The sequence below is a fragment of the Podarcis liolepis genome (genome assembly GCF_965112155.1).
Source record: "Podarcis liolepis genome assembly, chromosome: 10".
Classification (NCBI taxonomy): Eukaryota; Metazoa; Chordata; class Lepidosauria; order Squamata; family Lacertidae; genus Podarcis; species Podarcis liolepis.
Window position 1 is genome coordinate 74718735 of NC_139562.1, and position 17488 is coordinate 74736222.

At 46.7% G+C, this 17488-nt stretch overlaps 1 protein-coding gene across 7 annotated transcripts in view; it reads right to left on the minus strand.

The window, feature by feature from the left end:
- Positions 1–17488, minus strand: part of ITPR2 (inositol 1,4,5-trisphosphate receptor type 2) — a 330950-nt gene that overhangs the window by 194386 nt on the left and 119076 nt on the right. For all 7 annotated transcript variants that reach the window (XM_083464129.1, XM_083464132.1, XM_083464131.1 and 4 more), the window contains 4 exons: positions 16071–16221; positions 5640–5833; positions 4660–4792; positions 3379–3436 (listed from right to left, as the gene is read on the minus strand). In XM_083464129.1, coding sequence (XP_083320255.1) covers positions 3379–3436; positions 4660–4792; positions 5640–5833; positions 16071–16221 — 536 coding nt within the window. The remainder of the gene's footprint in view (positions 1–3378; positions 3437–4659; positions 4793–5639; positions 5834–16070; positions 16222–17488) is intronic.

Here is a 17488-nt window from a genome sequence, read left to right on the forward strand (position 1 = left end):
CAAAACAAGAGACGTAAGGGTCACAGGTTCAATATCTTCTGTTGATGCCAGAAGAACTCTTCAGAAGGGTCAACTTAAGTAATGATGCCAGATGCTTGGCTAGAGCAGTCCGGAGCTAATTGCTTGTTTTTGCAATAAATCCTCCTTTTTAATTGCGGACATTTACTGTTTTCTCAAGCCAGGAACCTGGACTCCTAGCAGATTGACCCTTCTCAACAATTATTTGCATTAGTCGGAAGACAAAAAAGCTGATAATGGAAAGACAACAACAACTCCCAGCTGCCTTGGGGCGGGGGGGACAGAAGGAGGCCAGAACCTGCCTGCGGATCCTTATCAGGTATTGTGGCAACATAATCTGGAATTGAAGGCACAGATCAATAGCTCGGAAGGAGTGGTGGGGGAGCAGGGCAGACAATTGACATGAGATGTGGAAGACAGATGTCCAAGAGCCTAGTGCCGCCCCGCCCCCTGTGATTTTCAGGAAAGCCCTCAGAGTACGTGGCCTTCAAAACAGCCTTCCTTTATTTCCTGAGCCTTCAAGGGGCAGAATTTCAAGACGATAGAGAAAAGGTGGCATTCCTCATTAGCCTCTTAGAGGGAAGGGCTCGACATTGTGACCCCCCTCATGTTAAGCAATGATGTGGTACTTGCCAACTTGGATGCCTTCGTGAAAACGATGGACAGCATATTTTTAGATCTGATGCGGGAGGCGGCACTCGCCCAGAAGCTCATGAGCCTCAAGCAGGGAAACAGGACAGTCGCGGAGTATTGGTCGGAGTTTCATATGTATGTCCCGCAACTGGGATGGGAGTGGAAATCTCTGGTTGCGTTATATAAGGCGGGGCTGAATGAGCAGATTTTGGGTGAACTGGCTTGGATGCCCCCATAGCCTACACTGCAAGCAGTTGGGCAGGCTTCATTATAGCTGGGCCTGAGACTGCAGGAGCGCACCAGGGTACGCCGAGGTCAGGCAAGGCCTTTAACCCTCAGTACTTATGTGGAGTACTGTGCAAGTGGAGAATGTGAGCTGCTGGTCCCAGGAGGAGCAGGAAGGGAAGGGAAGGACCCTATGCAACTGGGTGCCACCAGGAAGGCACTTTCCTGGAATTTCACCAACTGAAAGGGAAAAACGTTGGAAGGAGCGGCTGTGTTTTATTTGCGGCTCAGCAACACACATGGTGCAACGGTGTGCAGACAGGAAGCTCCAGGGATCCCTGTCAGGGGCGAGCGTGGACCCAAAGCCTGAGCGCAACTAAGACTCCTGGGAGTGCCCCTGTGCTCTTTGTGAAGAAACACGACACTTCAGAGTTGAGGCTCTGCAATGATTACAGACTCCTGAAGTCTGTAATCATTGAAGTCTGACAGTGCCCAACCGCTATCCCTTGCCACGCACTGGGGATCTGCTGGAGAGGCTGAGATCAGCAAAGATCTTCACAAAGCTCGACTTGAGGGCAGCTTACAACCTGATACGGGTGAGAGTGGGAGATGAGTGGAAGGCCACCTTTTGTACAAGATACGGCAGTTTCGAGTACCTAGTCATGCCGTTTGGATTACAATCCAGAACTGCGATGTTCCAGGTGTTCATCAATCATGTGTTGGGGGGTCTGGTGGACTCTACAGTGTTGTGTTATCTAAATCTCTTGATTTACTCAGACACCCTGGAAGAATGCGTAAAACACATGGAAGAAGTGCTGCAGCGGCTCAGAGAAAATCGGTTGTACGCCAAGTTAGAAAAGGGTCAGTTCGACGTGACCAAGGTGGAGTTCTTGAGCTATCGCATCACCCCTGAGAGAGTACACATGGATTCCACCAAGGTGAAGGCAGTGGTGACATGGCAGGAACCCAGAACCAAGAAAGACTTGCAACGATTCCTGGGTTTCGCGAACTACTACTGTAAGTTTATATCCAGATACTCGAGACTAAGAAGAGTACTTAGCACATCCCGACAAAACAAGAGACGTAAGGGTCACAGGTTCAAACTGTCGATGCTGGAAGAACTCTTCAGAACGGTCAACTTAAGTAATGATGCCAGATGCTTGGCTAGAGCAGTCCGGAGATAACTGCTTGTTTTTGCAACAAATCCTCCTTTTAAATTACGTACATTTACTGTGTTCTCAAGCCTAGACTCCTAACACTTAATATGGTTCTGAATGATATGCTACTGGTGGAAGGAGACAGAAGGAACGAGAGCACAAAGTAGGCTCATGCTAGCGTTGCCATTTTCAAAAAGTGAAAATCTGGACACAAAAGTTGTTTTGTGGAGCGGTGAGCTTTTTTTTAGCAAAATCTCAGGGGGAAAATGACATTTTTGAGCTATTTTAAGGAAATTTACCAAAAAATAAACACTTCTAACAGGAGCCCTAGCTCAGGTTCAGCTGCACAATAAAGCTAATTGTACTTACCACAAGTGGGTAGCAACCTAGGAGCTGTGACCAAGGTTTGTTCTTGGGTTTACAGCTCATGATTTGCCTGGTGCAAGACAAACCATGAGTCACAGCTCAGCCAAACCATAGCTTAGCAGTGCAGCAGCAGGACTAGAGGAAGAGCAATATGGCTACAATCTCCTTTCTAGGAACATGTCTGGCTTAGCATTATGTACGAACCAGTTCAGTGTAACAAGAGATATTGTGTGTGTGTACACACACACACATGTCACACAACAAAACTAGTTATAAACAATACAAAATAGTAAGACCAACAGCATAAAATCAGTTTAAAACCACCATAAACTAGCAAGCATAAAGAACTTGATGCAAAAATGTAAAAGCACTATAAACTGAAAAACTCTACTCAGTTATGTGTCTGAAAAGCTATGGCTTGATCACTAGATAGCTCTGACAATGAGGTTTATCTTATTATTTATAGGTTGCTTTTCAGAGTATCCTCTTCTAAGCCATCCCACAATATATCAAAAACATTACAGCCATAACAAACAAAACACATAAACCAAACACATAAAATATATAAGTAGCCTGACCAGATTCCATGATGAGAGGTGTTGCATTTCTGGAATACTGAAGCTCACACATTGTTCATTGGGCTCATTTCAACAGCTGTTTATTTATTTAGTCAACTCAGAATATCTCAAAGCAGTATAATATAACCAGCAAATAAAAACATTTTTAAAAAATCAAATATTCAGTCTATGTCTACTAGATAGAAGCTACTGTGATTCAAGGCTGAATCATTAAAATGTTTATAAAGCATTCTACAAATTAAAAGTTCTACCACTGAAGTAGCAGTACATCAGCAAGCAGGAGAAAGGGAAAAGAGTAAACAGGAAGTGTTTGTTAGTATTACAAAGCAGGAGGATGATGGGGGGGAGGCGAAGTTGGCCAAGTATAAAAATGGAAGGAATGGAGCCATTTTAGAGCTTACCTGCCAGCAAACATAGTTTCTGCTTCAGCAGCAATTTCATCTATATTAGGAACAACTCCTATGAAATGAGATTTTGGTAAAGTTAGCAATACAAAAATTACTACACCCCCTTACTTATTTTGTCCTAGGAATGAACGACCAACAGTGACTGGTATGACACAAAAAAAGAAATCAAAGGACACTATTACCACATTGTCCAAGGATGACAGCAGCTCACTCACTAGCCTTTTGACCACAGCATCTCACCTATGCTTGGTCACATAACCCACAAATAAGAAGCAATAAATAAAAATAGGGCAACTAAACTTCAAGTTACTGAACAAAACAGAACACCTACGTACGATCCAATTCTTGGAATGCATGTTCAAACAATACTCAACCTCTGGACACAGGGAGCAGGCACTTTCTTCTCCACCAAAAATCATACCTAGAACGTAAGAACTAAACTGGAAAATAAAGTCCCTGATCCTGTGATCTGACTTTGCATTACAGAGCCAGAGAGATTTCACCATCAAATAAATGCAGTACCTATTACATTCTCTGTACAATTGGAGAACTTGAGTCAAAGAGCAGGCATGCGAGTCCCCAAACTGATTTGCAATTTTCCCACATGTGCAAGCGAAGCAGCAGTCTGGAGGACAGCCACAAGAGACTGGGTCTTTTCAGTCATAGCTTAAGGTTACCAGACGTCCCTGTTTCGCGGGGACAGTTCTCGGATTTACAAATCAGTCCCATGACAAAATCCTGTCATTCCTACTGAAGTTAAAAAGTGTCCCCGGATTCATTGAAAAAAATCTGGTAACCTTATCATAGCTTCCCATCTATGAAATACTTTCCCCAGGGAAGCTTGCCTGGAGCCAACATTGACATTTGTGTGTGTGTCAGTCAAAGATGATTCTCTCCTGCCAGGCATTTGACCATAAATTTTCCACAGGGCTATTGGTTTGGAGGCAAAGTCTAAGGCCGGAATGTGTGTGGAGGAATTTGTGTTACAATCTGACCACCGTCTCATCTATATTAAATTGATTTTCAACATTGCACTGTTAGCTGGATTTATTTTTTTTATAAGTCATTCAAGACTTTTGTTGGAAACAACTCATAAACTGAGTAAGGTCTGAAGCATTGTCAGAATTGTCCAGCCATTATCTCCAAAGTTTCCCCACATTTGAGTTTCTGAACATTTTGCCTAAACTAGTAGGTGAATGCCCACTCATCTTTTATTTCAACACTTATTGAAAGGAATCATCATTATGTTGAATTATTCCGCTTTAATAACAATACCTGATGTGAGAGTTGGTGTGTCAGGGGGAGATGTCACTGAACTATCAACATTTTCACTGCTCTCTCCAAATTCCTTCTTGTAAATTGACAGCATGTACGATATTCTGTAGTCAAGCCGAACGCTAAGAATAAACTACAAAGCAAGAGATTGACACAACACATTTCTGAACCTCTGTGCGAGTTTTCTGAAGCATCTGAAGATGATTTGCTTGTGAAACCAAGGTTATTATTGTTGCCTTAAAAGGTATGTAATAAAATGCAATATTTCAAAAGATCACACGTTTTTTGAAAACTACTGTTAGCAGATCTGTTAATAGAAACTGTCTTCTATAGTGCAAATAAATCAGGCACATGTGTTGAATAGGGGAGCAATTTGATTTTGCTTGCATTTTAATGAGAAACTACCTAATTCACACTTCTCGCACCAGAATGTGCACTGAGACACAGCTATCCTTCAAAAGTTGCACTTCTCAAAATTTTGTTGCAGTTCTTCAACCAGTGTGTACAAAAATGCATATTTTAGGGAAATGTGTACAATAAAATGAACTCCTTTGGGAAAATAACAAAAATATACGTGTATAGGGATAAATTGATTGCAAAATGTGCATATTGGTTAAAATTTCGTACAAAAATGTGTATATTAGAACTGCACATTAAACTTTTCATGAGGATTTTAAATAAACAAACAAATCGCAAATTGATGTAGAAATGTACAAATGTGGAAAACAGAATTTAAAATTGGAAAACTGAGAAACAGAGAAATTGAAGTTGCCAGATTAGTCTATTACTAGCCATAACTCTAGTGGAAACTAACTAGCTGGTGAGATGGCCTTGTGCTGGAGTCAAAACCCCACACCACAATTCAAAAACTGGAGGCACCATAACCACAAGCCTTCACGCTCATGCCTTGATGTTACAGTACATAATATATATTGTTGGTGCTCTGTTTCATTAAAAAAAATTAAAGTAAAGGTCTTTACCTGTAAAATCTCAATGATTTTTAATTTGGTGTCCATGACAGTGACATCTTCACTCTCTACAATGTTGGCTTGCTTGCTTGGGTGGACACTTGGGGGTACATCAGGTACAGAAAGAGGAAAAATAGAACCTCTGCTGAGGACCATTTGAGTCATCATCTCTCCCACACCATGAATGGTTCTCATAACATTGTTTCCTATGTATATGAAATATAAAAACAGAAAGTTGTCACTCTGATGGGCAATTGCCTCTCTGGCTGAAAAAGAAGATATTAAATTTAAATATATATGTATTAATAAAATAGCCCAATGCTCCAAGCACATCTACATTATCAAATGTTCTTGCAGTCTACAAGTTGAGTTAACTGAAGATCTCTTTAGCTTCTTCCTAACCAGACTGTTACAGTCCCTAGTTCTTCTAGAATATGATGGGTTTATGTATCAATTCAAAAGATAAAGGGTAAGAATTTGTTGCTGCTGCTGTAGGGTCTCAGAAATATGTTCTTATTCTCTCTCTTTCTCTCTCTCTCTCTCTCTCTCTCTCTCGTGTGTGTGTGTGTGTGTGTGTGTGTGTGTGTGCATGTGTGTTTGTATTCATAACTAATGCCATCTTCGCTTCTGTAAAATTGTGCTTGCTAAATTAATGCTGTCTTTGTTCTGTTTCCTGCTGAAGAATCTGTCAGGAGTTTCATTCTAAGAAATATGTCATCAGTTTATAGCCAATCAAGGGGTAATCTGTCTTTTCTTTAGAAGCTGTTTCTCTGTTAGGGATACTAGTTACCGTATTTTTCGCCCCATAAGACGCACCTGACCATAACACGCACCTAGTTTTTAGAGAGGGAATACAAGATAAAAAATATGTATGCATCCCAGGCTCTGCTCAGCGCTCCCTTTCACGAGCCGTGTGGAGCGTGTGTGCCCTTCTCCCTCCTTGGGGAAAAGCCCCCAAGAGCCACACACACGCTCTGCATGGCTTGTGAAAGGGAGCGCGGTTCTTGGGGGCTTTTCCGGGAGGTGGGGGAAGGGACTGAGGGGCTGCCCTCTGTCCCTTCCCCCACCTCCCGCAAAACCCACAAGAGCCGCGCTCCCTTTAAAGAGTGCGTGGAGCATGTGTGCGGCTCTTGGGGGCTTTTCCCGCCTGCATTCGCTCCATAAGACGCACACACATTTCCCCTTACTTTTTAGGAGGGGAAAAGTGCGTCTTATGGAGCGAAAAATACGGTAATTGCCCCTTATCAGCTCTGGCTGTGGAATGTAACAAAAGGAGGTGCCTGTGTTAAGGAGTTACTTTTCCTGTGTCTAGTGCTCTAAAGCCTGGTCTTTATTTACAGCCAAGAGGCCCCTGAGGAGGGAGGAGGGTGGAGAATAGTTTTTAAAACTCTAGACTTCCTTGTGCTGGCATTTTCCAGTTCCTTTGTTGGGCATGCTTGCGCTACCTTTGCTCAGCTGATTAAAGGTGTTCATTGGAATATACCTGTCTCTGCCAATAATTGATTCTCTGTTACAAAGACGGTTCAGGGTTTGAAAGCAGACCCATCATATGGTGCCAGAACGTGGAGCTAAGAAGGCATTACCGTATCTTTCGCACCATAGGGTGCACCGGACCATAGGGCGCACCCAGTTTTTAGGGGGGGAAATCAAGGGAAAAAATATTTTCCCCCCCCAGCCCCAAAGAGCAGCGTACAGGCTGCACACAACCTCTCCCTGCCAGAGGGGTTGCGCGCAGCTATGGAAGAAGGCAAGGCAGCAAGCGGGATGGATCCCGCTCGCTGTTTTGGCTTCCCCTTTAGCCCCATGCAGCCTCTACCTCCTGGGAGAGGCTGTGTGAGGCTAAACAATCCATAGCCCCATGCAGCCTCTCCTTGCCCGAGGGGTTGCGCGCAGCTATGGAAGAAGGCAAGGGTTCCATCCCGCTCGCTGTTTTGGCTTCCCCTTTAGCCCCGTGCAGCCTCTCCTTGCCGGAGGGGTTGCGCGCGGCTATGGCACAAGCCTGCATTCGCTCTATAGGACGCACACACATTTCCCCTCAATTTTTGGAGAGGAAAAACTGCGTCCAATAGAGCGAAAAATACGGTAATTTTGCCTGTCATATTGCCCTGTTTATGAGCTGTGCCTTCCGACCGACTCTGGTGAGAAACCGGGGCACGGTTTTTGAAGTATCGGCACACCTCGGGCACCTCCAAAGGAGACTCCATAACACACACACACACACACACACACACACACACACACACACTGGCAGACCTCGAGAAGTCACGGGCGAACGCCAAGGAGATCCATTCTGGTTAGGACCTGTGATTGTGCTCTATAAAACAGCTTGTTAAGGTGAGTATTAATAGGGGTGTCATGTGAATGGTGAAGGAGTGTGAATCTGTGAGTGTCTGAAGAGCTGTAACTGTTCTGGATGAAATTAAGATCTGTAAAACAGCTGGCTTTAAATCGACAGGGGAAGGAAGGCCATTCCTGACGTGTGTGTCAAGCTAATAGGGCTGACCCATGAAACCTGCTTTGCCAGTCTGAGGTAGGAAGGTATAATATGGGTTTGGATGATTGTAACGTTGTTTCTGTCCAATTATTTTTTTTTTGCAATGTGCCCCACCCCCACTCTCTGCCCATCCATGTGTTCCATTTAGCCAGTAGTCCCCAGAATTCAGACTGTTGAGGAAGAGAAGTCCCCTCCTCCTTCCTGCCCCCCATGACCTGCCCCAACCCAGGGTTTTGCCCTAACCTATTTTCTGAACCCATGCCTCTTAAATCTGCCCCAGCCCTGTCTCAGCCCAGCTCTTCTGGACCCTGTCTCTGTCCCAGCTCTGACCCAATCACCTGCCCCGCACCCTGAAATAAACCCCAAACCCCCTGAAGAGTCGGAAATGGAATCTGGAGCATCTGTCTCTTCAGAAGCAGACAGCCCTTCCTGCTGAGTTGTCTGTGTGATTTGTTTTGCCTGCTTGGAAGGCAGGTCTGCCTAGATCAGCTCAGGATGAGCGATAGGCAGGAGGAAAGGGGGGAGGTTCTTCTCCCGCAGTTTCAGTCTGTGTGCCTATCTGGGAAATGTAAGAGGATATCTATCTGGTTATGTAGTGAAGTTCTCCCCCTGGCCACCAGGAGTATCGTGTATATAGTTTTCACTCAGGTCCATGTCAGTTACTTTAGGCGGGAAACCCTGGGTTGTTGTTGCTACAATGTTGACAGCCGGCTGCCTTTATAGGCCGGCTGAGCTGCTTGCTGTTCAGTTCTGTTCCAGCTTACAAATAAAGAGCTGCTTTGGAGAAATCGCTGCGTCGTCTGCTATGTCTACCCACTATTTAACACTGGCGACGAGGATGGGATTGATGGACATCAGAGCACAGCCAGATGCGGCCACCCTCTAAGCTGAGCTGAATCGCTGAGCTGAAAGACCGAGTGAAATCACTGAACAGAACCAATTCAGAGCTGACCATTCTGGCTAGAGCACTGTGTTCCATCCATCACCCTCCACGTCGGCATCAGAATCATGGCTTCACTCATGCTTCTACCGCCGTTTGCCCCAGCCTCTGAATCATGGGACTCCTACCTCGCTCGGTTCAACTGCTACCTCCAAGCCAATGAGCTGACGGAAGTGTCAGAGGAGCATAAGCGGGGCCTATTCCTCAGTCTCTGAGGGCCTGAGGTGTTCAAGACGGCCCGAGCATTGGTTGCGCCTCTAGCAGTCCAGGCAGAGCCGTGGGACACGATCCAAGAGAAGCTCCGCAACCACTACGCGCCAAAGCCGTCCAAGATTGCTGCCCGCCATGCGTTCTACCACCGGAACCAGGCAGAGGGGGAGTCAATTAACAACTACACTGCCGCCCTCTGACAGGCTGCAATGCACTGCGAGTTCCGAGACTTAGACGATGCCCCTGATGGATTGAATCGTCTGTGGGGTCCGGGTCTGCAACGGCATCTCCTCGCCAAGCCAGACCTAACTCTGCAGAAGGCCATTGAGGACGCCATGGCCTCAGAAGCTGCTGAACTCTCCGCCCAGGAAATCCGCAAGGCCAGTAGCCCACATCTTGCTAAGAAGCCAGTCCCTGTGCATCACGAAGAGGCCAGCAGTGATGAGGCATCCTCTGGTGAAGACGATGACGTGCACCAGACAAAGTGGGAGTGCAGGAAGTTCAAACAGAAGTCCACGGGCCAGTCATAATGTGCCGGCTGTGGAGGCAACTATTCCCATGCCAAGTGTCGGTTCAGAGACGCCATCTGTCGGCGATGATCCAGGAGGGGCCACATCACTAAGTTCTGTCGATCGGCTCTGTCTAACACCCCCCCTTCGCCATCTCACAAGTCCAAGTCTTCCCCCTGGTCCACCAAGGGAAGCTGCTTCGCCCTCACCAACTGCCACTGCCCATCCAAAACCATGATTGGCCAAACCGACTCGCCTACGCATTGCAAGCTACATGCCACCGTGCTCATCGAAGGAGCTCCGTGTGACATGGAGATCTGCCTTGTCCGTCATATCCTGGAGCACCATCAAAAGACTCATGCCCAAGCCGTCCAAGAGGCAACTCGACCCAAACCGCATACATTTAAGAGACTACCAGGGAAACGACATCCCTGAGGTAGGTGTTGGCCAGTTCTGGGTCGCTTTCAAGAATTTTTCAGGCCTGTTCTGACTGGTGGTGGTCGAAGGCCTGTGGCCTAGCCTCCTAGGGCTAGACTGGTTTGATGCCCTCGGCCTGGAAGTCACCGGCATCAACTGCATCTCCGACGCAGAGGTTGATGGCCTAATCAAAGACTTTGCTGAGGTTTTCAACGGCACTTTGGGCCAATATACAGGTACGCCCATCTCCTTCAGCCTAGATCCACAAATCACCCCCATCAAGCTAAAGCCACGCTGGGTCCCATTTGGTCTCAAGGCTAAGGTGGACGAACAACTTGACAAGCTGATCGCCCAAGGAGTTTTGGAGCCAGTTGACCACACCAAGTGGGAAACCCCCATCGTCATGCCTGTTAAGCAGGACGGGTCAGTAAGAATCTGCGCCGACTACAAGTGCACCATCAACAAGGCACTTCAGCAGCACGCTTACCCGGTTCCAGTTGTTCACCACCTGCTGCATTCCCTGGGTCCTCACCCAGGGTCTTCACTAAACTGGACCCTGCCCAAGCCTATCAACAACTGCCTGTCGACGATGCCACTGCTGAAGCCCAGATGATCGTCACCCACCAAGGGGTGTTCCGGTGCCTCAGTTTGCAGTTCGGGGTAAATGTGGCTCCTGGCATCTTTCAAAGCCTCATGCAGCGTCTCCTGCAGGGGCTTCCAGGCGTGCTGCCATATTTTGATGACGTCTTGGTATCCGCAGACTCAAATCAGCAGCTGTTTGAGCGCATCCGCGCTGTGCTGACCAGGTTCCAGGAGGCCGGGCTCAAGGTGAAAAAAGAAAAGTGCCAGATCGCCGTTCTGCAGGTGGAGTTCCTGGGCTACCTTATCAACTCCTCCGGTCGGCATCCAAGATCCGAGCCATTCAGCAGGTCCCGATTCCAAAAAGCAAGGCGGAGTTGCAGGCGTTCCTGGGGCTGCTGAACTTCTACAATATGTTCCTGCCCCACAAAGCAACACTAGCCGAGCCTCTACACCGCCTCCTCAGCACAAAGGTACCGTGGTCCTGGGGTCATCAGGAAACGGCAGCATTCAACGCAGTCAAAGCCCTCCTCTCATCGGACAGTGTGCTGGTACCAGGCCTGTGAAGCCAGGCCTGTGACGCCTCGCCCTTTGGCATCGGCACCGTCCTCGGTCACCGGTTTCCAGACGGAAGAGAAGCACCACTTGCCTACTTCTCCCGGTCACTGTCTCCGGCCGAACGGAATTACAGCCAGCTCAACAAGGAGGCACTGGCACTTGTGTCTGGAGTAAAGAGGTTCCACGAATACCTCTATGGGAGAACCTTGGACCTCATTACTGACCCCAAGCTGCTCCTGGGCCTCCTTGCCAGTGATCAACCAACTCCACTGGCCCTCTCACCATGCATGCTGCAATGGACTGTCTTTCTGGCAGTGTACAGCTACCAGCTCGTCCATCGCCCTTGAAAATCAATGGGCCATGACAACGCACTCAGTCGTTGCCCTCTTCCAGCACTTGTGGAAGACCCGGTTCTTGCTTCATCACTCCTCCTAATTGAGGACCACCCAGCAGCGCCAGTATCGGCTGCCGCTGTAGCCTCAACATCTACCCAGGACCGCACCATCAAACGTGTACTCAACTGGGTATGGAGGGGGTGGCTGGAAGGGTCCTTCGCACCAGAGTTCCAGCTGTTTGCAATCAGACAGCACGAGCTCTTGGCTCATCGCGGCTACCTATTGTGGTTCCCCAAAGACTCCACCAACGCGTCCTTGGGGTTCTGCACATCGGCTACCCAGGAATCGTCAAAATGAAGGCGTTGGCTCGGTGTTACGTCTGGTGCCCTTGTATGGACGATGCCATCCTTGTATGGACCGAGCCGTGGTTCCCCAAAGACTCCGCCAATGCGTCCTTGGGGTTCTGCACATCGGCTACCCAGGAATCGTCAAAATGAAGGCGTTGGCTCGGTGTTACGTCTGGTGCCCTTGTATGGACGATGCCATCACTTCGTGAGTTGCCTCCTGTCAAGCATGCCAAGAGTCAAGACCTGCACCGCCAGCAGATAAGGGTAATACCTGGGAGATACCCAAGGCAGCCTGGTCGAGTGTAGACATCGATATTGCCAGACCCTTTCATGGCCGGAACTTTATGGTAGTGGTGAACGCCTATTCTAAATGGATGGAGGTGGCCCTGATGCCCTCCACCACTACCGAAGCCGTCATCCGGGTGCTGCGGGGCCTGTTTGCAACTCATGGGTGTCCTGGTGTCCTCATCTCGGACCACAGTTCACGTCGGGCACCTTTGAAAAGTACCTCTTGGGGCTGGGCATCCGCCATGCCCTAACGGCACCATTTCACCCAGCCAGCAACGGGCAGGCAGAAAGAATGGTGCGATCAGCAAAAGAGACACTGGAGCCCCTGGAACAGAGGGACTGGCACGAGCGGGTCACTGAATACTTGCTTGTGCAGCACATCACCCCTCATGCAGCCACAGGGCAGAGCCCAGCCAAACTGCTTATGGGCCGCCTCCTCAGGTCACCGCTTGACCGGCTGCACCCAGACTTTGGTGAGGCCGAGCCCCTGGGCTGTACTAACGCCCCACGGTCGTTTATTCCGGGGGATCAGGTTTTTGCCTGGAACTTTGTGGTAGTGGGAGTCACAGGGCCCCGTTCGTACCAGGTGGCACTCGAGAACGGACACTTGTGGTTCCGGCACATAGACCAGCTAAGGTGCAGGATTGGGGATTTGGACACTACTGCTGTGCCCCCAACTGTGGCCCCAGTTCCAGAGCAGTTGTTAATGGAAGGCGAGGCTCCACCTACATCTTCCTCAGAAACTGGGGGCATGGAGCCGAACCAAGCCATTTCATTGGGTCTGCCTGGCTCTCCAGAGACTCATACCACCGCCGTGCCTGACCGTCCACTGAGTCCGCTCACGGTGGTTCCTTCGACAACAGCAGAACCAGGGAACTCGGGCTCAATGCCACATTTGGCCGCACCACAGTCACCGCCAGAATCAGAAGGCCACCAGGACTCTGGTACTGGCCCTCGGCAATCCAGCAGGGTTTCCAAGCGCCCAGCGCATTTAAAAGACTATGTTCACTGGACAAACTGCACATCTAAAGCTGTATGGTGAATAGGGTCAATTAATATGCTTATGTGTTTTACTGAAACCAATACAGGTATTGCTGTATGTAATGGAACCACTATGATTGTAACTAACGCCTTATCTCGGTGGGGAGTGGTGTTATGTACTGAAGTTCTCACCCTGGGCCAGCAGGGGGATACTGTAGATAGTTTTCACTCAGGTCCACATCAGTTATTTTAGGCGGGAAACCCTGGGTTGTTGTTGCTACAATGTTGACAGCCGGCTGCCTATAAAAGCAGGCCAGCTGAGCTGTTTGCTGTTCAGTTCTGTTCCAGCTTACAAATAAAGAGCTGCTTTGGAGAAATCGCTGCATCGTCTGCTATGTCTACCCACTATTTAACATATCTCATCCCCAGAAACTGGTGTGGATTGGCAGGTAATAGCCAATTTCAGCTTCCAGGGGTGTCTGGACTTTGTCCAAGTTTTGGCTCAAAGGGCTTTTCATGCCATGGTAAAAGAGCTGGCTTTCTAATAGAAGGGTTATTAATGGAGCAGGTGTTTAAATTTGGGAGGTTCATTGTCTATGGGAAGATGGGATTTCTTTTTGGTTCATTCTAGATAAGTTGTTTCAGAGGACCATGGCGTTTAAGATAGCTAAGTGAGCTATCTACAGATTTTGCTTGGCTGAGGTTTTATTCCCACTGCTTGGGAAGTGTTGCTTTAAAGCTGAATCAGCTTTAAAGGATGTGTCAGCAATTGATAATGTTTAATAAATGCCATGCCTTTGCTGGATGTTCCTATTGCCCAACTTCCAGAACATGCACTCAGAAAACTGGGTCTTACCAATAGGATGCCTGGTTCAAGCTAATGACTTCCTAAAAAACACTGCAACCCACCCACCCACATGACCTGGGTTGCTGTGCAGAAGAGAACCCTGGTGGACAAGCAGCGGCAAGAACAGGCCCATCCGCTTCATCTAACTGAGTCTCTGTTACACATGCCAGGTCAAGTCCTCCATCCCCAATAAAATCATGGATGGCAGTGGTCTTGTGAATCATTGACCTGGCATTGCACAGCAGCACCTTCATGTCATGTGGGTCTCCCTTGCTGATTCCAGTATCCATCCGGTCAAGACACGGAGACAGCGATAGCCTTCAAACAATGACTAAACCTGCCTCCTTGGTAATGACATAGTTTGGTCTTAGCGTAACTCCTCCTCCTACCCGTGATCACTGAGATTGGGGGTCCCAGTGCACCCCCCCCCCACAGAACCTGCCCCAGCCATTCTGTTGGCTGGGGCCTACTCCAACTAAACATTTGGAAAAACCTTCTGACTCTAAGAGCTGCTCAGCAGTGGAACAGACTCCCACAAGAGGTGGTGGACTCTCCTTCCCTGGAGGTTTTGAAGCAGAGGCTGGATGGCCATCTGTCATGGATGCTTTGGCTGAGATTCCTGCATTGCAGGGGGTTGGACTAGATGACCTTTGGGTCTCTTCCAACTCTGATTTTCCCATTAAATTCCTGTCATTTTATCCACCATTCCTTCTCAAATTTCAGTTTTTTTTATTTCACCACCTTGTTAAGCTAAGCCCATAACGCTATTATTATTCAACACAAGTGGGAACCGAAACCAAGTATTGCAGTATGGAGTGTTCCTGTTCAGTATTCCAACCAGCCACATCATCCCTTTCCAATCCTTGTCCCTATTCCTGTTTTTCCATTCCTCCACTCTAAACAAAATTATGCACTCTGTGACCACGGAACATGCTGAGTTTCTATCAGGCTGTTTTCGGCTTGGGGCTTATTTCTTTAGGTTCCTTCTCCTTGAAACTTTTCTATACCTTTTCAAATGCACTGGCAAGAGCACCGAAGTGTTTGTGTTGTGCTGACCTTGCCACTGCCTCACCCCATCCCCTCTACCTTCCAGGAAGTGGCAGCAGTGTGACCAGGTGAGCAACAGTGTCCCATCACACCATCCACTACTGCTAAATAATCTTACAGGTATCAAGATTTTGACAATGCTTCTGTTCCCCCTCAGTGAAAGTAAAATAACCGGTCAGTCAGTCATGAATATATCTTCCTTTTATCTCTCTTATTTAGTAGTCATCTGCTGAGAGATTTTATCCATAATTAATATTATTTTCAACAGATCCTAAACTATAGTTAAAGGATGTTCATCTAAGGTGCATCTTACTAATTTTTAAATTAATAGATGTGTCATTATTTGCATGACCCAAAGTATCTAACTTTAAGGTTAAAATATTTCAAAACAAGAAGACATACTGCCAATTTTTATTTGGTGCATTTATTTCCTTTAATTTAGACAATTTATAAGCTGTCCTTCAGTAGCAGGGTTCTCAGAATGGCATACAATTTACCGTATTTTTTGCTCTACAAGACTCACTTTTTCCCTCCTAAAAAAGTAAGGGGAAATGTGTGTGCATCTTATGGAGCGAATGCAGGCTGCGCAGCTATCCCAGAAGCCAGTACAGCAAGAGGGATTGCTGCAGCGATCCCTCTTGCTGTTCTGGCTTCTGAGATTCAGAATATTTTTTTTCTTGTTTTCCTCCTCCAAAAACTAGGTGCATCTTGTGGTCTGGTGCGTCTTATAGAGCAAAAAATGCGGTATTTTATGGGAAACACACCTCAAGGTAAAGAGAAAGCCATTGGGGAAAATAAAGAACAGAACCTTTAATGAATGCAAGGTATTACTAGGTAATGTATTATGTGTTGCAAATAATTTTCTATTACCCCCCCCCCACACACACTCACCTCCATCTTGAAATTTGCTTAATCTTTCAAAGTATGATGACATAGGCATTTGTACAATATCAAGGATAGCCAGTAATGTTCTAGTCAGTCTGAGTAGCTCACTGAAGCTATAAAAACCAAAGTATATAAGATTGCGAGCCAGGTGCACCACCTAAAGAAAAGGAAGAGGGGGGGAGAAGGTCAGGAATATCAACAGAAAGAAAGAGGTCCCAACATTTAACTAGTGATGAATGGACCCACATGGCTGCCCTCCAGATCTCATCTAAATTTTGTGGTTATCTTCTGGAGATAAACAGAAATCAATCCAAATTATGGATTTGACCCAGAACAGCATAGAGCCCTATTTCCTACTATGAACTGTTGACATAGCTGTACACCAGCCAATGGCTTTCAGTTTCCTCTCCTTACTGAGGAAAAAGGAGGTGGTGAGGAGACTTCCCACGAATACCCTGGCAAATAAATACCCATCAATTTCAATGTCTAAAAGTCAGTGTCTGCAGGGTATTCTGAAACCCTTCACCACCATGACCTTCTTCACTTGTAAGTTGCAGACAAGGGCTCCCAGTAGTGTTACAGCAGAGACAAATCACAGATCCATTTCTGATGAGGCTAGACCAGGTTTGATACCATAAAATAAAATAAAAAATGCAGATCTGAAATTTATTTCCTACACCAAATTATATGATGGTAGAATCAGTCTATGAAAGGGCAGTCTAGTCCCTGCCTCTCACCATGCTGGAGCAGCTTCTCCTACCCTTCCTTGTTCAAAGATACCACCCCAAACCCTACCAAAGTTTTCATAACCTCCAAAAGGCACTTGCAGAAGATTCTATCAGCTGATATGGGTTTAAACAAGAACCAGAAAAATAAAAATATGCTGCTTTCTCAGCACTTAAATTTTGTCACACCCACACATACAAACATACTTCTGCAGGATGGAGCTGAAAAAAATTGATGTGGCCACTCAGCTGGTCAGTCACTTATATTGTTGTTTTTATCTAAACTGCATTTGGATGTGATTAAAGCTGACATGCTGCAATCATTAGGAATTATGTGAATTCAACAATATTTGCATAGATTTGCTATTTGGTATGATTTATTCTATTTCTTCCAGTTATGTGGAGAGGTATGAAGCTATGCAGGGCACTAGAGCCCTGCCCCTATAAACAATGGAAATTTAATTTTTATTTATAAAAACATTTATGTCCAACTGTATAAAAAATATCACAGTGGTTAATAAAATTGTTAAGTTAAAAACAAGTTTAAAGTAAGGAAGTTAAAAACAAATATCAATAGATCATTGTGGGGGTGTTATCTGGGGTTGGGGACTGGGGAGCAGGACACCTGGACCTGCAAAAAGGCACCCACTGAATCTCTACTGGCAGAGCGTTTAGGAGAAAGGCTTGATCTCTCTTTGT